Below are 26,262 nucleotides of genomic sequence, written 5' to 3'. Positions count from 1 at the left end.
TATATGGTCGCTTAGTGGGATGCGAGTGGGATATCTATTAAAAAAAATATTTTGTAACTCAAGATTTAAAATTTTTGAATTTTTTTGCAAAATCAAAAACTTTGTTGACTTTTTTTAAAAAAATGGACCCATTTTTTAATTTTTTTTTTTTGCTCAGAAGAAAGCTTATGTGTTTTCCTTTAACACCCTTTTTGTCGCTTAGTGGGATGCGAGTGGGATATCTATAAAAAAATGTTTTGTAACTCAAGACATACAATTTTTTACTTTTTTTTGAAAAATCAAAAACCTTTTTGACTTTTTTTTCCAAAATGGACTCTTTTTTTTATTAATTTTTTTTTCTCAAAAGAAAGCTTAGGTCTTTTCCTTTAAAACCTTTTTGGTCGCTTAGTGGGATGCGAGTGGGATATCTATCAAAATAAATGTTTTGTAACTCAAGACAAAGGTTTTTAAATTTGCACTATTTTAATTTTTTTCATATTTGTGTGTAAACCTTAAAAATTAAACTTACGCAGAGAAACTAGACACATTAGCCTTTCCGATGGTATGTAACATACCCAACTAAAATTTCATAGCCTCGATACTGTAATACCCATAATATGTTAACCTCAGGAATAAAAATCACTTTTTTTTCTATGGAAATGTTGAATAATTTAATTTTGTTATTTATTTGTAATAATAATTAATTTAATATATAATAATAATAAAAAGATGAATAATTTAGTAAAATTTATTCTTAATCACAATAGATCAATTTATATAATAACTATTTTTACACTTAATTTATGAAGTTTTTAAATTTTCAAATATCCATACTTTTATCCTCCTTATTTGTCACCTTTATTAGCTGCTTTTTTTTGTCAATCCTTTCTTGACGTTATTAGATTCAGCTACTGATTTCGCTGCTGGATTCTTTTTTGGCTTTGGAAAGAAATCGCATTGAGTAGATGCAGAAAACTTTTTTAATTTGAGTCTTCCATCGACAAGCGGTATGAAAGCATGGTATTGAGCAGTGCCATCGATTGTTACCGCAGCATCGAATCTGCTCTTTAGTGTTTTCAATGTTTCCTCATGATCCTCTTTGCTACTAAAAACTATTTTAGTTTCTTTACAATAATTCTTTGTATTCCCAATGGAATAAAGCAGTCGCATCTAAGATGCGATCTTGATTAGAGCACTGGAGGCTATACTTCGCTGCATTTCTTTTGAGGTTTGCTCCAATACCATCACATGCTCCTTTGCCATGAGCAGTAGGATGAAAATGCCACTCAGCTGGCATTCCAAAATCTTTTTCATGAGCTGTAAGATTTGCGAAGCTACTTTTGTTTTTAAAATGTTGACGAGCTCCGTCCGAAACGTAGTATACCTTTTCTACTGTAAATTTTGATTTTAGATAATTTAGTATTATCTTCTGGTACTCATAAACTGCAACGGTGTCATGTTTTAAATCGTCGGATATGATTGTCATACTTTTGTGTTCCAGGTTTTCTTCTTTCATGTAGTAAATAACTACTGTGAATATAGTTGCTTCGTTGTTATTGAAGTGGAATGCTTGTATGGAATCCTGAAGAACATATTTATAGTTCTCTGCGAAATCAAATGAAATAATGAATTCACCAGACTTCAAATGTGTTTTCAAGTCCTAGAAGAATGACCACTGCTCTTTGACTAAAAAGTCATGGGTTCTCAAATTTAGCAATCCTCTACACAGTTCTTCCACAAAATCATCCACATTTAAAATTATGGTTTTCAGTGTGCATCTTTCAGTCTGAAGCCAAGATTCAAATTTTAACTCCTCAATACATTCTCGATCAAAAGAGTTGATTAAATTTTCTTTGATGGATGTGGTTTCCGGGCAATTCGAACATTCACCTAAGTGGCAAGAAGTTGTAGCATTAGGGCACATAGTCAATTTAAGGCAATCGCGGTAATGGTGTAAATCTTCTGATGAATCATCTTTTAAGTAATTTAAGTTGATTTCCTTCAACATCAATTTAACATTTTCATGGTAAATACAAACACATACTGTGTGAGTTCCGCTGCTTCCTGCCAAAACGCAATGTTTTGGCCTCAGTTGTGTAAATTTTGTGAATCCAATTTTGACATCCTCGTATTCAGATTGAAATGTTGCGAATAATTCATTCAGGTTAAAGAGAACCATTCTCTTCTGCATTTGAACTTTCTTGCCATCGATTCGTACAGACATCCAGTCTTTCATCCCTGGCATCAGGCGACTCATATCATCTCGCTGATAAAACTGAGTTATTAGAGATTTAGTATCGCACTCCAAAGTTTTTCCCTTCTTTTTGTTTGGGAGTGTGAGAATCCCATGCTCAGCAACCAATTGTTTAGCAATTCTTGCTTTTCGTTGAGACGTTCCAAACTCAGTCATTGTTTTTGCAGAACTCCATGTTCTTGGAGCAAGCGTGAGAAGTTGAATTCTTTCAGCTTCACTCTGTGACGTTTTGTATTTCTCTTTTATTTGTTCAAGAACTTCTACTGCATCCTTATGGTATTGGTTTCGACACTCATTCGTTGAATTTGAAAAGTTGGAATAACCATCATCATCAACAGTTCTGTCTTCATTCTCGGAATTACTTTTGTCTTCATCTGGAATAACTTCAACGCAAGGCTCATTACTATTCAAATTCAGTAATTCGTTCAACTTTCCGAGCTCTTTCCTGCATGATCCACAAATTTTCAATCGTTTTGACAGCGTAGGTAATTTTTTTAATAAGCCGTCGGAAATATTTCGCATATCTGATGATCTGTGCTTCATTTTGTTAAAGGGATTAAAACAAAAAGACGAATAAATTTCATTTTCAACCTTAGCCTTTTTAGAAGTCGTAGACATTTTGAATTTTGTAAGTATTTATGTAAATAACACACGTCTTAACTTTAACGCTGTAAAAAACTGATTTCCGTATGTCTTCAGAATGACAATAAATAGTTTTTTAAGATCATATAGGTAGTACGTTTTAATGAATGAGTCTAAAATCTTTTATTAGGGTCAAGAAGGGCTTACATACTAAAGTACCTAGTTTAACCAAATGTTACAAATAATAATAAAAATAAACCACCATATAAATAACCTACCTGTCAACTTCTACCTCTCCATCCACTTCTTAAAGTCAAATGTCATAAAATAATAAATAAACTGGTACTTCGGAGAAGGGCCATAAAATATTTCCACTTGATTCCAAAAATTTGTTTCTGGGGCACCTGATATTTTAACAATGAAAATCACGTGCGCTGAAAACTACCTCTAGGATTGACTAAAAAAGCTGCAAGATACAAAACTCAGACAAATTTTGGGGGTGGAAAATTAATAGCGGTCGGCCTCATATTGCACCCCTCCAGTGGCTATTATCGGTCAGTTGTTGTGGTTTTTATTTTTAAGGTTTTAGAAACACTTACACACAAATATGAAAAAAATCAATTTAAAAACATTTGTCTTGAGTTACAAAACATTTATTTTGATAGATATCCCACTCGCATCCCACTAAGCGACCAAAAAGGTTTTAAAGGAAAAAACCTAAGCTTTCTTCTGAGCAAAAAAAAAATTAATAAAAAAAGAGTCCATTTTGGAAAAAAAAAGTCAAAACGGTTTTTGATTTTTCAAAAAAAAGTAAAAAATTGTATGTCTTGAGTTACAAAACATTTTTTTTATAGATATCCCACTCGCATCCCACTAAGCGACAAAAAGGGTGTTAAAGGAAAACACATAAGCTTTCTTCTGAGCAAAAAAAAAAATTAAAAAATGGGTCCATTTTTTTAAAAAAAGTCAACAAAGTTTTTGATTTTGCAAACAAATTCAAAAATTTTAAATCTTGAGTTACAAAATATTTTTTTTGATAGATATCCCACTCGCATACCACTAAGCGACCATATAGGTCGCTTAGGAAAAGACCTAAGCTTTCTTAAAAAAAATAAAAAAAAAAATAAAAAGGGCCCTTTTGAGAAAAAAAGTCAAAAATATTTTTGATTTAAAAAAAAAAATCAAAAATATTTTATTAAATTTTTTTAATTTTTTTTTTCGAAAGATTGCATAAATAGCTATCTAAACTATTTGGGACTAAGAACAATAGGTAATAAGTTATATGGATAAAAAAAAACACCTGTTTGGCCAAAATGTCAAATTTTGACCTCCTATAACTCAGAGAGTTCTTGACCGATCTTGTTGAAAAATGGTGTCCGAATTACTATCCAATAGAACTAACATTGGTGCAAATTTCATCGCGATCGGAAGACATCGATTTAAAAATTGGTACACTTGACTTGTATAAAGATCGGTCCATAATTAGTCATAGCTCCCGTACAATGCCCACTTCCGAAAAACAATTTTAACGAGCACAAATCTCTTAAACATGTTGATACATTTTAAAATAAAACTGTTAAAAGAAAATTGTTGCCCCTATATTATTAAGAATTAATTGATCTTTTAAACTGCATTGTTAGTTTTTTAATTTTCATACAAGTTTTAAAAGTTATATAGCGTTATTTACAAAATTTAAAAAACCTCTTCCAAAAAATCTAAAAAAAAAACTCAAAATAAGCTTGGGCCCCAACAAAATTTTTTTTTGGGACACACTAATGTACATGAGTTTATTCGCTTTTTTCTATATGAATGAAATCACTGCTTTTGTAGAGTTTTCAATCATCAACATGTGCTAATAATATTGCTTGCGCTCTCACAATTGATTGTCATTTTCTCAATCAGTTTTTAAATGCCGTTAGCAATAACCACTCAAAAATTATTACTGTGTTTTGAATCATATGCAAAGTACACTGTACAACACCAAAAAAAAATACGAGGTCCGACCAATAAATTTTGATTGGGGAGACAAAAAAAAAGACACGTGTATCGGCGTTTTAAAAGTTTACATCTGAATTTATTTTGAGGGGGGTTAAAGTGTACCAACTCTGGCACATTCTTATTGTTAATCGTCATAAGAAACCATGTGATCCTTAGATTTTAGGTATAAAATGTGCTCAGCAAAGTTATGTAAAATGTTACATAGAATATTTTTGTAGAATATGTTAATCCTCAAGGCATGGGTCTTTTTTGTCCAAAATATATTATCCGTGAAATTTTACTATAAGTCCCTGAATACACCAAAACGGAAAATTCAACCAGGAAGTCAGAAATAAGGCACAACAAAAGAGAGCTGAGGGTTAATTTCGCATTTATTAAGAATTTTATTTTAAAGTACCCCAACAATTTAACATGCGCACCCATTGAAGAACGCTTATAGCTGAAATATGCTGCACATCGTATGGTAATGAAGTGGAATTGCCTAGAGCTAAAAAAATGTAATTAATGAAGACTTCCTATCCAAATCCGTTATAGACTCTGAGACCATCCAACCGATTAGCTCCAAACTGGTATCATTGGAAAGGAAATTTTCTGAATATGGGTTTAGACACCCAAAATACTACATTAGGTCCATTCGGTGCTTTCGTAAAGAAGATTTTCGAATTTTCTCATACAAACATTTTTCATCTATATATATAAAAATGGATGTATGTTCCGAATGAACTCAAAAAAGACTGGACCGGTTTTAATGAAATTTTCAGGGAATCTTCAGAATAGCCTAGCGGATAACACTCTAAAGTCAGATTTTTGATTATCGATCTGTGGGTTTAGGGTGTGGCAAAATCAAATTTTTACATTATACCGCTAATGCCATCTATATATAAGGAGTGAGATCGAAAAATTCTTAACACACGTTTTTCATTACATTTTTTAACCCAAGTATTATTTGAATTTTTTTTTGATCAAGTTACCTTTGAAAAACATGTCAGTTATTATGTGTAATGTCAATTATATTAATTTTTTTGTTAATCTGATTAAAATGAGTGACCAGAAAAAAGTGCGTACTGAAATTATTAAATATTTTCAACAAAACCCAACTTGGTCTTACAAAAAGTTGGCCAAGCATACAAAGGTCTGCCGTCAAACTGTTTCCAATGTTATTAAACAGTACCGGGAGAACTTGTCAGTTGATAGAAAACCTGGTTCAGGTAGAAGGAATGGTCCACATGATGTTTCTAAAGCCAAAAAAATAGAACGCATTTTCAAAAGAGCTCCCAACACATCCGGTAGGAAAGCAGCCCGGTTAGCTCAGTGCTCGGACTATTTGGTACGAAAAGTTAAAGCTAATGCAGGTTTAAAAACATACAAGGCTCAAAAAGTTCCTGACAGGAACGCTACTAAAAATTTAGAGGCCAAAAACAGAGCACGGAAATTGAAGTCAAGTTTTATAAAAAAATATTCTTGCTGCATAATGGATGACGAAACGTATGTTCTGGCAGATTTTTCGCAACTTCCAGGTCAAAAATTTTATGTTGCTGATGCTCGAGGGAATGTTGAAGAAAAGTTTAGGACCCAAAAGCAGACAAAATTTCCCAGAAAGTTCTTGGTATGGCAAGCAATATGCAGTTGCGGCAAAAGAAACCACTCATTTGTTACAACGGGCTCTATAAATACCGAAATTTACATCAAGGAATGTTTACAAAAAAGGCTGCTTCCATTCATAAGACTTCATAATGTGTCCACTTATTTTTGGCCTGACTTGGCATCCTGTCACTATGGCAAACAAGCCCTTGAGTGGTACAAGAACAATAATGTGGTATTTGTACCAAGAGAGGCAAATCCTCCAAACTGCCCGGAGCTAAGGCCAGTGGAGAGATATTGGGCTCTTGTTAAAAGAGAATTGAAGAGTACAAAAAAGGTGTCCAAAAGTGTGGTAGATTTTAAACGGAGATGGACTACATGTTCGAGCAAAGTGACAGAAAGCACTATAAAAACGTTAATGGAAGGGTTTCCGAAAAAGGTTCAAAATTTCATCACTAGTGATTAAAACTATAAAAATAATTTTTTTTGTAAATTGTAATAATAATTTCAATCAAATAAAAAAAAAATTAAAGCTGTAAGTTTAGTGGTTTCTTTTTTATAAACATATATGTATGTTAAGAATTTTTCGATCTCACTCCTTATAAAAACCGATTTTGATGGAATTTTCAGGGAATCTTCAGAATAGCTCAACGGGTAACACTGTATAGTCAGATTTTTAATATTCGGTCTGTGGGAGGAGGTGCGTGTTAAAATCCAATTTTTGCATTATACCGCTAATGCCATATATTTCATAAAAATGGATGTGTGTACATATGTATGTTCCGTATGGACTTAAAAATGGCTGGACCGATTTTGATAACATTTTTACGGAATCATCAGATATTTGATTTTCGGTCTGTGATAAACAATTTTGTTTACTCTTGCATATTAGGTGCATAATCAAAAAATTATGATGTTAACAAGTTCGATGACCAAATACAATTGAAAGTGTCTGGCGAAACAATAAAATACAAATCGATTGACACAGTAATGAACGAAGAACAAGTCGTCAATTGTCCTACTGGATTTTTGAATTCATTGGAACCAGCCGAAACGCTACCACATGTATTAACATTGAAGGTTGGATTACCGACTTTTTCCGACACTTTATATGAAAATCGAGATCGAGATGCAATATAAAATAGATGTTTTCTAAAGGCCAGCAACGCGGACCGGGTTCAGCTAGTTCTTAATAAATACGAAATTAACCGTAAGCTCTCTTTTGTTGTGTTTTATTTCTTACTTTCTGTTTGAATTTTCCATTTTGGTGTATTTAGGGACTTATAGTAAATTTCATTGATAATATTTTTCCGGAACATTTTAACCCTTTAAAAGAAGGACAAAAAAACCCATGCCTTGAGGATTTAGAGGGTTAACATATTATACAAAAATGTTCTTCGAAACACTTTACATAAATTTGCTGAATACATAATCTTAAAATAAAATTCATAATAAATCCGAAATTAACCCTATGCTCTCTTTTGTTGTGTTTTATTTCTGACTTTCTTGTTGAATTTTCCGTTTTGATGTATTCAGGGGTCAAATTCTCGCACTCGTAATCGAAATAAATTTCGAAAGCTTATTAGCGTTCGAGTAAAAACTCGTTCGTTATCGAGCACAATCATTATAGTTTTCTACACATTTTATTCGATATCGAATAAGAGAATCCCAAAAATTAAAAAACCTCGCAGATTCGAATAAGTATTCGATCGCGTTCGACTGCTGTAATTATCCCCCAGGGACTTATAGTAAAATTTCACGTATAATTTTTTTGCAGAACATTTTAACCCCTTAAATCCCTGTTTTAATTGTGGTTTTTGCAATTTTTTAAAAGGACAAAAAAGACCCATGTCTTGAGGATTTAGAGGGTTAACATATTCTACAAAAATATTATCCGTAACATTTTACATAACTTTGCTGAACACATTTTATACCTTAAATGTAAGGATCATATGGTTTCTTATGAAGATTAGCAATAAGAATGTGCCAGAGTTGGGAAACTTTAACTCCCCCCCCCCTAACAAGCCATTATGGCATTATTGCATCTTAGACAATTTTTTGTTTGCTTAAATGATTTATTTAATTTGCCAAGAAAAGAAAGTTCAGTCAAAAATTAAAGAACATCTACTCCAAAAAAAAATATTTTTTAATAATTTATTCGGTTTCGCAGGAAAGGGTTTTTTTATTGGAGGCCTGCGGCGCTCTTAGGAACTTTCTCCTCCATGGAACGCGTCAGGCGGCTTCGCTATATGAAGCCTTTCTTGCAAATGATTATAAAATATTTTTTTGTCGCGGCACTGTCTGTCACTCTAAAATAACTATACATATTTATGTAATTATAACAAGCAATTTTACACTGATATAGCTTTATTTCCACTTTGGCAAATAATTGATTATGACTTTATTTCACTCCCACAATGTGTAATAAGGCCATAATGGCGTTTTCCGTATTATAAAAAATATAAATATGCATGAAAAATCCTCCTTAAATGAATTCAAACATACTTATATAGGAAAGTGTATATTTACTCAAAGAACTCTGCGTATATTCAAAGAGACCATATGGCCTTATTTCCCATGGAAGAAGTGAAATAAAGTAAATAAACAAATGGGAATGTTTCAAAGTTTTTCCAATAAAATAACACTTTCACTACAAAAAAATATTTTTTAATCATTTATTTACAAGAAAGGCTTTATTTAGCGAAGCTGCCTGCCGCGTTCCATGGAGGAGATAGTCCCTAAGAGCTGCCGCAGGCCGCCACACAGGAAAGCTTTATTTATGAAGACAAATTCTTTTGCGCTCAGTAGCATGGCGAACAATCGGTTTCGTAGAAAAAGGTGTTCTTATTGTCGGCCTTCGGCCGCTCTTAGGGGCTTTCTCCTCCATGAAACACGGCAGGCGGCTTCGCTAAATGAAGGCTTTTACTAAAATCGGAAAACGCTAAGCCTTAAATCTTGAGGGTCAAAAGTCAAATTTTTCAATATTTGAAATTTTTCATGGAGAGATAGCGAAATATTATATATTTTTGGTCCGATTTTGATGAAACTTAAGAAAAATATAACATGATGTCTAGTATTTACAATAACAGCACAAAAATGGAAATTAACCCTTAATGGAAAGATTTCGAAATGTTCGAAATGTTGTATATTTTTTGGCCGATTTTGATGAAATTTAACAAAAATATAACATGAACTCTAGGGTTTATAATAACAGCACAATAATGGAAATTGACGCTTAATGGCACTTGGGGTTAAAATGACCCCAAACTTTTAAAATCATAATTTTTTTATGGTTTTAGAAGTTTGGGGTCATTTTAACCCCAAGTGCTATATAGGGTTAATTTTAATTTTTCTGCTGTTTTTGTTAACACTAGGCTTTGTGTTATATTTTTGTTAAATTTCATCAATATTGAAAAATTTGACCTTCACGATTTAAGGGTTAACGTTTTTCGATTTTAGTAAAAGTTTCAGAGTATATTTAGAATTGTCTGTGCTATAATATTCTGAATAAGTTTTGCTTAAAATTCATAAGAGTAAGGAAAGAGAGCTCATTCGCCAAAAAATTGCCAAATAATTGGTTTTTCTCGAAAATTTCAAAATTTAAATCGCAAGTACGGAAAAACTATAAAAGATATTTTCATAATTTTTTCACATTTTTATTCCCTATTGTGTTGACAATAAATCCCAATGAGATTATCAAACAATTCTGAAATTTGTTTAACAAAATTTTTAAAAATTTTAAAATGGAGTTTTGAAACTGCCGTTAAAAAGATTTTATTTTTTTGTTCATACCTAAGAATAAAGACAAAAACTCATATACAAGTAAATATGGACATATTTTAAGTAAAAATTAACTTTTATTTTAATATTTATCAAAATATGTTAATTTTGTTGCTACATTTCTTGTTCTAGTGGCCTGAGACAAGTTAATGGCCTGGCGAATTTTTAATAACTTTAACATTTTTTGACCAATTTCTGTTTTTTATGTCTCATTAGAACGACAATTATGTACACATTTCTATTCTTTTAAATTAAATGGGAAAATTTTTACAAAAACTGAAAAAAATTAATTTTTTTCCCTTGTAAATGCATCTCAAAACTTCAGAGGGCTTGCTGCACGTCTTAACCCCAACCGATTTACCTAAAATTTTTTCAGGATGATTTTTTTACTAATGTTCACCAAACTGGAGGGTGAGAATGGCCAAAATCCAACTTTCGTTTATTAAGGGCCATCCTACTGTGTATACTTTATTGGACATTTTATGTTTTCTTCACATATATGTCGGTTAACCGGTTTTTTCGAAGTCGGTTAACCGAAAATTCGGTTTTCTAAAAAAGGCCAATTTTCGGTTGACCGACAAACCGGATTTTTAAAACTTGGTGTTTTATAAACACTACATATAATGTAATTTAATGTATTTTAAATGATTAATAAATAAAATAAATAGAAAAATTAAAAAAAAAAATTTATTTTTTTATTTTTTTGATTTCACTATTTTTCACTTTATTTTGTTCGGTGGGTTATAATATTTTTACATATTTGAAATCTAGAGAAAAATACATTTTCAATGATACCAATAACTTACATCAAAACGCAGTGGCTGATTTATCGCCCCTTTTAACATATCTTTGCCCCTATGTGCAATGGTGTGCTCCGACCATTTCCTTAAAAGTAATATTTCAGTTAATGCAAAACATGTGAGGTAGGATAGAAATGTTGTTCCAATCGGTACAAGGTCGGTATAAAATCTGAGATGGACGTAGCCAAGGAGTATTCAAGTTTGAAAATGGACCCCATAAATTCTCCAGGGGCACAATAGGGCACCTTCGACGAACGCATGCCATTTTTTGTTGTTTTCCAACCGATTTCAAAGATTTTTTTTATATTTTCTGAAAATGCTCGGATAGATCTTGAAAAAACATAATACATTTTTATACAAATACTAAATTATAACTAACAATAATAAAGCACTAAAAATATCACGTCAAATATTTCACATTTATTTCAAATTATTTCAGATTAAAGTGTTTTTGTATTCAATATAGAAATAAGAAATTAAATATACTTTCTAAATTTATCTAAAAATCCCAAGTTTTTTAGATTTTTTTAAAATTTTGTCCATTATTTGTGCACCTTTGCGGAACAAATTTATACTACCTCCTTCGAATAAAATTAACACAAAGGGGCCTATAGCTTTGGACCCACGTGAGCTGCTCTTATTTTCTTCACTTCGCGGCTGCCTGGAAACCTTACCTTCGGATTAAATTTAATTTTGATCAAAAAGTAACAGTCCACCAACAAATTTTGAAATTAATCAAACTTGATATTTTTTATTGTAATATTAGACTAGATATGCATATTATTTTATATCTAAAAATTATGTATTTCGATGGTCATTAATGCAAAAATTATTACCAAATCCTACACTAAGACATCTTAATATTATACAAAAAAATATTCAATTTTTTATGTGTTCATATCATTACTTAAGTGTTAATATAGATGGTTCAATCATAAGCTATATTTGTGATCATTCAATTCTCTTCAATTTTAGTAAAAAATGTTTTGTTAACTTTTTTGGAATGGTTGAAATTAGGTATGAAATATCAGGTCCATGCGTTGTAACGTCACGGAAAACACGGTTTTTTTTACTTTGTGAGTAAAATATTTTTTTTTAAATAAAAATAAATAGTAAATCATGGCAACCATATCGTAATGAATTGAAAGCCTACAAGAAAGCTTCTATGAATCTATATGTAGATAACACAAAAGACTGCAAGACTTAGCAGAATTCTAGCCAAGGGGCAATCCAATCCTACTTACATCAAAAGGAAGGATGACTCCTGGTCCGAGTCCTCGCGATTGACAGTTTCGCACCATTCAAGTCACCCGGGCCGGATGGCATATTGCCAAAGATGCTACAAAGTGCAAAAAGTCATATCATTCCATGGCTTCATAGTCTCTCCCTAAATCATGTTCCGGTTAACTGGAGGAGAGTTCAGGTCCTTTTTATTACCAAAATTGGAAAAAGACTTTCGTAAAATTAGTCGTTCATCTTTCCAGCTTTAAAACGTTGGAAAGACTCATATTGACGCTCACATTAGGCATCGCCTAAAGGGTACAACACGGCTCTCTAATAGTTAGCATTCTACCTTAAGGGTCGCTCTACAGAGACAGCTCTGCATGAGGTCTTAAGAGTTATAGAGAGATCACTCGAATTTAAACAATATACAATGGCAGCCTTTCTGGATATAGAGGGTGCTTTCAATAATGTAACCACTCTTGCAATTCAGCAAGCTCTTACTAACCTAGACGTTGAAGAATACATCAATAACAGGTTAATAACCATGTTGAAATCAAGAATAGTTACATCAAATCTTGGTAATAGCGTTAAGTCCAAGCAAGTTGGTAGAGGCACAACACAGGGTGGGGTAATCTCTCCACTACTGTGGCTTATCGTTATTAACTCGATTCTCTTTGATCTAGACAGAAAAGGGATAAAAGTTGTCGCTTATGCGGACGATGTGGTGATACTCATATCAGTTTAATAAACATATAAATCCGGAAGATGTTCTGCAAGGTGTCCAATGCCAGAATCAGGGCAATAATGTTGAGATCCCAGAATCAGGATTTTTGGAAGGAGTGTCTGACGTTATTGAATTGGACACAATAGATGCCCCCACTGAACAAGAAATACCTGGACCTTCATCGCGAAATAACGTGGATTCGGTGACTTCAAGCTCAAATCCTCAACAAGAATATTGTACACCGAAAAGGAAAAGAACCAGTTCTGTTTCCAAAAACTCTCATTTCTAAAGCATCCAGAGTTTCGGCCAATATTTTAGAAACGGCAGGTTGCGACAAACTCAAATTAAAATCATTTCCAACACTAACCTGATACGAACACTCTGCCAGAAATCTTAATGTTGTTGCCAATTTTATTGTTTTTGAAATAAATGATGATTTAATTCCATCTTTCAAATAAGGCGATATTGTTTCCAGAACATTCTTAAAGGCGGCCTTATTTAGTCGAAAGTAGCATTCAAACCTTTTGAAAAAAATATAATAAGCAATATGGAGGTATCATATTTTGATTTTTTGCTCACTTATTATCTAGAAGTTTAAAGATATTAGAATTTTTCCGGAGTTGTTTTCTTTGTAAAATTAAGTTTTCTTTATTTTTTTGAATCATAAACATAAAACATTTTTAAAAAATAACGCCCGTATCACAATTTAAAATAGAAATAAAAAAGTTTATTTTTTTAAATATAAAACAAAATGAATCAGCTGACTTAAATATTAGAGATGTGTGTTTTGTGTTATTGCATTTTTCGATAAACAGTCGACATCGAATACCAAAATAGTGTCGAAGTGACGTCACGTCGACAGAAAGTGATGTCGACTCAAAAACGACGAGGACAACCAAAATAAGGGTGAATGTCTTCTGTAATTTGGAATTACTCTTAAATCTCACTATACGCTATATATACGTTGGATGTATCTTATTTGAAAAACCAAAAAATTTTCATATTTTAATATGAAAACGAGTACGAATGAAACGTTCGTCACGCAGTATTTACCCATATGCATAAATAATAAAGTTAAAAAATATTATTGTACCCTTCACCTTCGTGAGAAGGGTATATATAAGTTTGTCATTCCGTTTGTAATTTCTACATTTTTCATTTCCGACCCTATAAAGTATATATATTCTTGATCCTTATAGATAGCGGAGTCGATTAAGCCATGTCCGTCTGTCTGTCTGTCTGTTGAAATCAATTTTCTGAAGGCCCCAGATATCTCCGGGATCCAAATCTTCAACAATTCTATCAGACATACTTTCGAGAATTTTGCTATTTAAAATCAGCAAAATCCGTCCATAAATAACGGAGATATGAGCAAAAATCCGAGACAACCTCTGAAAATTTCATCAAAAAAAAAACAATGTATTGCATGCTTTGACAAAAAAGCAACAAAACGTATGTTTTTGGATGTGCATGCTTTGCGTATTTTGTTTTTTTTTGTGTTTTGTTTCTTTTGGCGTTGTTGTTGTTTTTTATACAACTAAACGTTTGTTTGGTTGTGTGTTGGTTTTTTTGACAAAAAAGCAACAAAACGTATGCTTGGATGTGCATGCTTTGCGTATTTTGTTTCTTTTGGCGTTGTTGTTGTTTTTTATACAACTAAACGTTTGTTTGGTTGTGTGTTGGTTTTTTTGAATGTTTGGATGTTTGGATGTGCATGCTTTGCGTATTTTGTTTTTCTTTTGTGTTTTGTTTCTTTTGGCGTTGCTGTTTTTTATACAATTAAACGTATGTTTGGATGTATGTTGGTTTCATTGGCTTGCGTATTTTTTTTTTTCTTTTGGTTCTTGATAAATTTAGGATGCTGTACGCTGAAATTGGGCAATGTACATACATATATAATAATTATAAAAAATAATAATGCATCCACAACAAAGGTGAAGGGTATATAAGATTCGGCATAGCCGAATATAGCACTCTTACTTGTTTTTTTTAATATAATGAAAATATGAATTGGTTCAAAAAGTATAATATCCAAATATCCTATACGTAAATATCTTTCATTTCAAATTCGAACATTTCGTTGTTGAGATCGCCAACTGATTTTTACGTCAGAAATATATTTGCTATGTTTAACGATATTAACTATTTTATTTATTATTAAGTATTCTAATAATGAATTAAAATAATTGTTTTGATTTTGTAGAAAACGCGAATCAGACTCAATGCCAACAGCATTAAACGACTTTCTATACACATTGTTACGGACAACGAAACCTCAAAGGCGGGCATTAGTACAAACAGTCACAAAACAATTTGATGACCAAAAAACACCTTTACGTCAGATGCTTTTTATTGCGGACAATTTGGCTTACTTTCCATATGTGGTTCAGGATGAGCCGCTATATCTGATTCATCAAATTGATTTGCTGATTTCAATGGCTGGTACCAATATATTAGCAACATTTAAGGAATGTCTAAAACCTAATGAGAATGCAGTTGATGTATTAGAAGATGACGATGACGAAGAAGATCCAAAGGTACTTTTTAAACGATTGCCGGAAGACGTTCTTGAAATACAAAAATGCATAACATCGGCGCAAGCGTGTATGCTACTATTGATATTAAAGGAGCATTTAAAGGACATGTACAGTTTAACTGACAGCAAAATTTCTCGTTACTCTCCATCTGAACCTAAAATACACGAAAAAGCTGTTTCGCGAAAGAATGTACATGATTTTAATCCAAAATCTACAATAGATATAATAAAGAAACAACAGGAACAGCAGAGCACCTGTAATTCCGATAAAGATAACAAAAAACAACTTTCTGATGAGGATAAAATGGATCTTGTTGTGAAATATTTAGATGTAAGTATATTTATAATATTAAATATACATTTTCAATGACTCATTTATTTTAGTTTAAACAATTGATGTTGAAACTTGATCCTGATGATGCTGATTCCGACGATGAAACAAGAGAAAAATTAAAATTAAACACATCTATTAAAACAGACACATCGCCAGCCCTTTCAATATTACCATCAACAGGTCCTTTACAGTCTCTTAACGAAAGTGGACACGCAATAGACAACGCAGTACATACTTTAACTCATAACACAAATAATGCTGGAAACTGTGATATTGCAACGCATACCCCAATCAAGGTACATAACTACATACATGTTAAATAATCTCTAGACTTTATTAAATTTATTTATTATTTATTTTCCAAAATTTATATATTTTTTGTGTCTATTCATATTAACAAGTTGCCCAATTCACAAATAAAAATAGGTTCCCCTTTGGGGCATGGTTAGACATCTTGGTGAACTTTCCACTACTTATTAATTCAAACTCCCAGCTGGCCAGAGTTCTATTTGGTGCAACGAGGATCGAGTGAGCCCCAGGACTTTGTCCTGTCTTGATCATTGATGAGGTCACTTTAGTGAGCACGCTGTGGATATGGTTTAAACCCAAAACCGGAAGAGGATTGGTTTAATGTCTGATGTTTGACCTTATGGCAAACTCATGTATAGAAGTATTTTCTGGTCGTGAATTTGCTACATTTAAAATAGTTTTCAATCGAATCGTGAGATTTGTTTTTCATTGGGGAATAGTCACCATGTAACTCCCTTTGTGAACAGATTTCTTCGATGTTATTAAGATTTTTTACAAGGTTTTCGTAAACGGTTTCCTTGATTTTATATTAAACAATTTTCATTTGATAAATTCTGATAGGAACCCTCAGTTTTTATATCCACTTCTTCATTTTCACCTTATGCCTTTCGATGGAAACTAATGAATTATGTAATTACACATGATTTATAATAGTTTTTTCTTCTTCTCTTTAACTATTCCTCAAAGTTTAAAAGATATGTGCTTTCATGCATTATAATTTTTGTTTTATTTTTGTATCTTAATGATTTTTTTTAAAAAAGGTATGTCTGATAACTATATTTTTTATTAAGTTATATTTTTTATTTTTTTATTTATTTATTTATTTATTTATTTATTTATTTATTTATTTATTTATTTATTTATTTATTTATTTATTTATTTATTTATTTATTTATTTATTTATTTATTTATTTATTTATTTATTTATTTATTTATTTATTTATTTATTTATTTATTTATTTATTTATTTATTTATTTATTTATTTATTTATTTATTTATTTATTTATTTATTTATTTATTTATTTATTTATTTATTTATTTATTTATTTATTTATTTATTTATTTATTTATTTATTTATTTATTTATTTATTTATTTATTTATTTATTTATTTATTTATTTATTTATTTATTTATTTATTTATTTATTTATTTATTTATTTATTTATTTATTTATTTATTTATTTATTTATTTATTTATTTATTTATTTATTTATTTATTTATTTATTTATTTATTTATTTATTTATTTATTTATTTATTTATTTATTTATTTATTTATTTATTTATTTATTTATTTATTTATTTATTTATTTATTTATTTATTTATTTATTTATTTATTTATTTATTTATTTATTTATTTATTTATTTATTTATTTATTTATTTATTTATTTATTTATTTATTTATTTATTTATTTATTTATTTATTTATTTATTTATTTATTTATTTATTTATTTATTTATTTATTTATTTATTTATTTATTTATTTATTTATTTATTTATTTATTTATTTATTTATTTATTTATTTATTTATTTATTTATTTATTTATTTATTTATTTATTTATTTATTTATTTATTTATTTATTTATTTATTTATTTATTTATTTATTTATTTATTTATTTATTTATTTATTTATTTATTTATTTATTTATTTATTTATTTATTTATTTATTTATTTATTTATTTATTTATTTATTTATTTATTTATTTATTTATTTATTTATTTATTTATTTATTTATTTATTTATTTATTTATTTATTTATTTATTTATTTATTTATTTATTTATTTATTTATTTATTTATTTATTTATTTATTTATTTATTTATTTATTTATTTATTTATTTATTTATTTATTTATTTATTTATTTATTTATTTATTTATTTATTTATTTATTTATTTATTTATTTATTTATTTATTTATTTATTTATTTATTTATTTATTTATTTATTTATTTATTTATTTATTTATTTATTTATTTATTTATTTATTTATTTATTTATTTATTTATTTATTTATTTATTTATTTATTTATTTATTTATTTATTTATTTATTTATTTATTTATTTATTTATTTATTTATTTATTTATTTATTTATTTATTTATTTATTTATTTATTTATTTATTTATTTATTTATTTATTTATTTATTTATTTATTTATTTATTTATTTATTTATTTATTTATTTATTTATTTATTTATTTATTTATTTATTTATTTATTTATTTATTTATTTATTTATTTATTTATTTATTTATTTATTTATTTATTTATTTATTTATTTATTTATTTATTTATTTATTTATTTATTTATTTATTTATTTATTTATTTATTTATTTATTTATTTATTTATTTATTTATTTATTTATTTATTTATTTATTTATTTATTTATTTATTTATTTATTTATTTATTTATTTATTTATTTATTTATTTATTTATTTATTTATTTATTTATTTATTTATTTATTTATTTATTTATTTATTTATTTATTTATTTATTTATTTATTTATTTATTTATTTATTTATTTATTTATTTATTTATTTATTTATTTATTTATTTATTTATTTATTTATTTATTTATTTATTTATTTATTTATTTATTTATTTATTTATTTATTTATTTATTTATTTATTTATTTATTTATTTATTTATTTATTTATTTATTTATTTATTTATTTATTTATTTATTTATTTATTTATTTATTTATTTATTTATTTATTTATTTATTTATTTATTTATTTATTTATTTATTTATTTATTTATTTATTTATTTATTTATTTATTTATTTATTTATTTATTTATTTATTTATTTATTTATTTATTTATTTATTTATTTATTTATTTATTTATTTATTTATTTATTTATTTATTTATTTATTTATTTATTTATTTATTTATTTATTTATTTATTTATTTATTTATTTATTTATTTATTTATTTATTTATTTATTTATTTATTTATTTATTTATTTATTTATTTATTTATTTATTTATTTATTTATTTATTTATTTATTTATTTATTTATTTATTTATTTATTTATTTATTTATTTATTTATTTATTTATTTATTTATTTATTTATTTATTTATTTATTTATTTATTTATTTATTTATTTATTTATTTATTTATTTATTTATTTATTTATTTATTTATTTATTTATTTATTTATTTATTTATTTATTTATTTATTTATTTATTTATTTATTTATTTATTTATTTATTTATTTATTTATTTATTTATTTATTTATTTATTTATTTATTTATTTATTTATTTATTTATTTATTTATTTATTTATTTATTTATTTATTTATTTATTTATTTATTTATTTATTTATTTATTTATTTATTTATTTATTTATTTATTTATTTATTTATTTATTTATTTATTTATTTATTTATTTATTTATTTATTTATTTATTTATTTATTTATTTATTTATTTATTTATTTATTTATTTATTTATTTATTTATTTATTTATTTATTTATTTATTTATTTATTTATTTATTTATTTATTTATTTATTTATTTATTTATTTATTTATTTATTTATTTATTTATTTATTTATTTATTTATTTATTTATTTATTTATTTATTTATTTATTTATTTATTTATTTATTTATTTATTTATTTATTTATTTATTTATTTATTTATTTATTTATTTATTTATTTATTTATTTATTTATTTATTTATTTATTTATTTATTTATTTATTTATTTATTTATTTATTTATTTATTTATTTATTTATTTATTTATTTATTTATTTATTTATTTATTTATTTATTTATTTATTTATTTATTTATTTATTTATTTATTTATTTATTTATTTATTTATTTATTTATTTATTTATTTATTTATTTATTTATTTATTTATTTATTTATTTATTTATTTATTTATTTATTTATTTATTTATTTATTTATTTATTTATTTATTTATTTATTTATTTATTTATTTATTTATTTATTTATTTATTTATTTATTTATTTATTTATTTATTTATTTATTTATTTATTTATTTATTTATTTATTTATTTATTTATTTATTTATTTATTTATTTATTTATTTATTTATTTATTTATTTATTTATTTATTTATTTATTTATTTATTTATTTATTTATTTATTTATTTATTTATTTATTTATTTATTTATTTATTTATTTATTTATTTATTTATTTATTTATTTATTTATTTATTTATTTATTTATTTATTTATTTATTTATTTATTTATTTATTTATTTATTTATTTATTTATTTATTTATTTATTTATTTATTTATTTATTTATTTATTTATTTATTTATTTATTTATTTATTTATTTATTTATTTATTTATTTATTTATTTATTTATTTATTTATTTATTTATTTATTTATTTATTTATTTATTTATTTATTTATTTATTTATTTATTTATTTATTTATTTATTTATTTATTTATTTATTTATTTATTTATTTATTTATTTATTTATTTATTTATTTATTTATTTATTTATTTATTTATTTATTTATTTATTTATTTATTTATTTATTTATTTATTTATTTATTTATTTATTTATTTATTTATTTATTTATTTATTTATTTATTTATTTATTTATTTATTTATTTATTTATTTATTTATTTATTTATTTATTTATTTATTTATTTATTTATTTATTTATTTATTTATTTATTTATTTATTTATTTATTTATTTATTTATTTATTTATTTATTTATTTATTTATTTATTTATTTATTTATTTATTTATTTATTTATTTATTTATTTATTTATTTATTTATTTATTTATTTATTTATTTATTTATTTATTTATTTATTTATTTATTTATTTATTTATTTATTTATTTATTTATTTATTTATTTATTTATTTATTTATTTATTTATTTATTTATTTATTTATTTATTTATTTATTTATTTATTTATTTATTTATTTATTTATTTATTTATTTATTTATTTATTTATTTATTTATTTATTTATTTATTTATTTATTTATTTATTTATTTATTTATTTATTTATTTATTTATTTATTTATTTATTTATTTATTTATTTATTTATTTATTTATTTATTTATTTATTTATTTATTTATTTATTTATTTATTTATTTATTTATTTATTTATTTATTTATTTATTTATTTATTTATTTATTTATTTATTTATTTATTTATTTATTTATTTATTTATTTATTTATTTATTTATTTATTTATTTATTTATTTATTTATTTATTTATTTATTTATTTATTTATTTATTTATTTATTTATTTATTTATTTATTTATTTATTTATTTATTTATTTATTTATTTATTTATTTATTTATTTATTTATTTATTTATTTATTTATTTATTTATTTATTTATTTATTTATTTATTTATTTATTTATTTATTTATTTATTTATTTATTTATTTATTTATTTATTTATTTATTTATTTATTTATTTATTTATTTATTTATTTATTTATTTATTTATTTATTTATTTATTTATTTATTTATTTATTTATTTATTTATTTATTTATTTATTTATTTATTTATTTATTTATTTATTTATTTATTTATTTATTTATTTATTTATTTATTTATTTATTTATTTATTTATTTATTTATTTATTTATTTATTTATTTATTTATTTATTTATTTATTTATTTATTTATTTATTTATTTATTTATTTATTTATTTATTTATTTATTTATTTATTTATTTATTTATTTATTTATTTATTTATTTATTTATTTATTTATTTATTTATTTATTTATTTATTTATTTATTTATTTATTTATTTATTTATTTATTTATTTATTTATTTATTTATTTATTTATTTATTTATTTATTTATTTATTTATTTATTTATTTATTTATTTATTTATTTATTTATTTATTTATTTATTTATTTATTTATTTATTTATTTATTTATTTATTTATTTATTTATTTATTTATTTATTTATTTATTTATTTATTTATTTATTTATTTATTTATTTATTTATTTATTTATTTATTTATTTATTTATTTATTTATTTATTTATTTATTTATTTATTTATTTATTTATTTATTTATTTATTTATTTATTTATTTATTTATTTATTTATTTATTTATTTATTTATTTATTTATTTATTTATTTATTTATTTATTTATTTATTTATTTATTTATTTATTTATTTATTTATTTATTTATTTATTTATTTATTTATTTATTTATTTATTTATTTATTTATTTATTTATTTATTTATTTATTTATTTATTTATTTATTTATTTATTTATTTATTTATTTATTTATTTATTTATTTATTTATTTATTTATTTATTTATTTATTTATTTATTTATTTATTTATTTATTTATTTATTTATTTATTTATTTATTTATTTATTTATTTATTTATTTATTTATTTATTTATTATTTATTTATTTATTTATTTATTTATTTATTTATTTATTTATTTATTTATTTATTTATTTATTTATTTATTTATTTATTTATTTATTTATTTATTTATTTATTTATTTATTTATTTATTTATTTATTTATTTATTTATTTATTTATTTATTTATTTATTTATTTATTTATTTATTTATTTATTTATTTATTTATTTATTTATTTATTTATTTATTTATTTATTTATTTATTTATTTATTTATTTATTTATTTATTTATTTATTTATTTATTTATTTATTTATTTATTTATTTATTTATTTATTTATTTATTTATTTATTTATTTATTTATTTATTTATTTATTTATTTATTTATTTATTTATTTATTTATTTATTTATTTATTTATTTATTTATTTATTTATTTATTTATTTATTTATTTATTTATTTATTTATTTATTTATTTATTTATTTATTTATTTATTTATTTATTTATTTATTTATTTATTTATTTATTTATTTATTTATTTATTATTTATTTATTTATTTATTTATTTATTTATTTATTTATTTATTTATTTATTTATTTATTTATTTATTTATTTATTTATTTATTTATTTATTTATTTATTTATTTATTTATTTATTTATTTATTTATTTATTTATTTATTTATTTATTTATTTATTTATTTATTTATTTATTTATTTATTTATTTATTTATTTATTTATTTATTTATTTATTTATTTATTTATTTATTTATTTATTTATTTATTATTTATTTATTTATTTATTTATTTATTTATTTATTTATTTATTTATTTATTTATTTATTTATTTATTTATTTATTTATTTATTTATTTATTTATTTATTTATTTATTTATTTATTTATTTATTTATTTATTTATTTATTTATTTATTTATTTATTTATTTATTTATTTATTTATTTATTTATTTATTTATTTATTTATTTATTTATTTATTTATTTATTTATTTATTTATTTATTTATTTATTTATTTATTTATTTATTTATTTATTTATTTATTTATTTATTTATTTATTTATTTATTTATTTATTTATTTATTTATTTATTTATTTATTTATTTATTTATTTATTTATTTATTTATTTATTTATTTATTTATTTATTTATTTATTTATTTATTTATTTATTTATTTATTTATTTATTTATTTATTTATTTATTTATTTATTTATTTATTTATTTATTTATTTATTTATTTATTTATTTATTTATTTATTTATTTATTTATTTATTTATTTATTTATTTATTTATTTATTTATTTATTTATTTATTTATTTATTTATTTATTTATTTATTTATTTATTTATTTATTTATTTATTTATTTATTTATTTATTTATTTATTTATTTATTTATTTATTTATTTATTTATTTATTTATTTATTTATTTATTTATTTATTTATTTATTTATTTATTTATTTATTTATTTATTTATTTATTTATTTATTTATTTATTTATTTATTTATTTATTTATTTATTTATTTATTTATTTATTTATTTATTTATTTATTTATTTATTTATTTATTTATTTATTTATTTATTTATTTATTTATTTATTTATTTATTTATTTATTTATTTATTTATTTATTTATTTATTTATTTATTTATTTATTTATTTATTTATTTATTTATTTATTTATTTATTTATTTATTTATTTATTTATTTATTTATTTATTTATTTATTTATTTATTTATTTATTTATTTATTTATTTATTTATTTATTTATTTATTTATTTATTTATTTATTTATTTATTTATTTATTTATTTATTTATTTATTTATTTATTTATTTATTTATTTATTTATTTATTTATTTATTTATTTATTTATTTATTTATTTATTTATTTATTTATTTATTTATTTATTTATTTATTTATTTATTTATTTATTTATTTATTTATTTATTTATTTATTTATTTATTTATTTATTTATTTATTTATTTATTTATTTATTTATTTATTTATTTATTTATTTATTTATTTATTTATTTATTTATTTATTTATTTATTTATTTATTTATTTATTTATTTATTTATTTATTTATTTATTTATTTATTTATTTATTTATTTATTTATTTATTTATTTATTTATTTATTTATTTATTTATTTATTTATTTATTTATTTATTTATTTATTTATTTATTTATTTATTTATTTATTTATTTATTTATTTATTTATTTATTTATTTATTTATTTATTTATTTATTTATTTATTTATTTATTTATTTATTTATTTATTTATTTATTTATTTATTTATTTATTTATTTATTTATTTATTTATTTATTTATTTATTTATTTATTTATTTATTTATTTATTTATTTATTTATTTATTTATTTATTTATTTATTTATTTATTTATTTATTTATTTATTTATTTATTTATTTATTTATTTATTTATTTATTTATTTATTTATTTATTTATTTATTTATTTATTTATTTATTTATTTATTTATTTATTTATTTATTTATTTATTTATTTATTTATTTATTTATTTATTTATTTATTTATTTATTTATTTATTTATTTATTTATTTATTTATTTATTTATTTATTTATTTATTTATTTATTTATTTATTTATTTATTTATTTATTTATTTATTTATTTATTTATTTATTTATTTATTTATTTATTTATTTATTTATTTATTTATTTATTTATTTATTTATTTATTTATTTATTTATTTATTTATTTATTTATTTATTTATTTATTTATTTATTTATTTATTTATTTATTTATTTATTATTTATTTATTTATTTATTTATTTATTTATTTATTTATTTATTTATTTATTTATTTATTTATTTATTTATTTATTTATTTATTTATTTATTTATTTATTTATTTATTTATTTATTTATTTATTTATTTATTTATTTATTTATTTATTTATTTATTTATTTATTTATTTATTTATTTATTTATTTATTTATTTATTTATTTATTTATTTATTTATTTATTTATTTATTTATTTATTTATTTATTTATTTATTTATTTATTTATTTATTTATTTATTTATTTATTTATTTATTTATTTATTTATTTATTTATTTATTTATTTATTTATTTATTTATTTATTTATTTATTTATTTATTTATTTATTTATTTATTTATTTATTTATTTATTTATTTATTTATTTATTTATTTATTTATTTATTTATTTATTTATTTATTTATTTATTTATTTATTTATTTATTTATTTATTTATTTATTTATTTATTTATTTATTTATTTATTTATTTATTTATTTATTTATTTATTTATTTATTTATTTATTTATTTATTTATTTATTTATTTATTTATTTATTTATTTATTTATTTATTTATTTATTTATTTATTTATTTATTTATTTATTTATTTATTTATTTATTTATTTATTTATTTATTTATTTATTTATTTATTTATTTATTTATTTATTTATTTATTTATTTATTTATTTATTTATTTATTTATTTATTTATTTATTTATTTATTTATTTATTTATTTATTTATTTATTTATTTATTTATTTATTTATTTATTTATTTATTTATTTATTTATTTATTTATTTATTTATTTATTTATTTATTTATTTATTTATTTATTTATTTATTTATTTATTTATTTATTTATTTATTTATTTATTTATTTATTTATTTATTTATTTATTTATTTATTTATTTATT

The 26,262-nt window shown here is 20.6% G+C and overlaps 1 protein-coding gene across 1 annotated transcript in view; it reads left to right on the top strand.

Moving 5' to 3' along the window:
* Nipped-B (Nipped-B cohesin loading factor) overlaps window positions 1–26,262 on the top strand; it is a 401,322-nt gene that overhangs the window by 364,802 nt on the left and 10,258 nt on the right. Inside the window, exons 22-23 of the mRNA XM_065500106.1 lie at window positions 15,126–15,789; window positions 15,843–16,088. Coding sequence (XP_065356178.1) covers window positions 15,126–15,789; window positions 15,843–16,088 — 910 coding nt within the window. The remainder of the gene's footprint in view (window positions 1–15,125; window positions 15,790–15,842; window positions 16,089–26,262) is intronic.

This window comes from Calliphora vicina, chromosome 2 (assembly GCF_958450345.1).
Source record: "Calliphora vicina chromosome 2, idCalVici1.1, whole genome shotgun sequence".
Classification (NCBI taxonomy): Eukaryota; Metazoa; Arthropoda; class Insecta; order Diptera; family Calliphoridae; genus Calliphora; species Calliphora vicina.
This window is presented reverse-complemented; position numbering and strand designations above follow the sequence as displayed.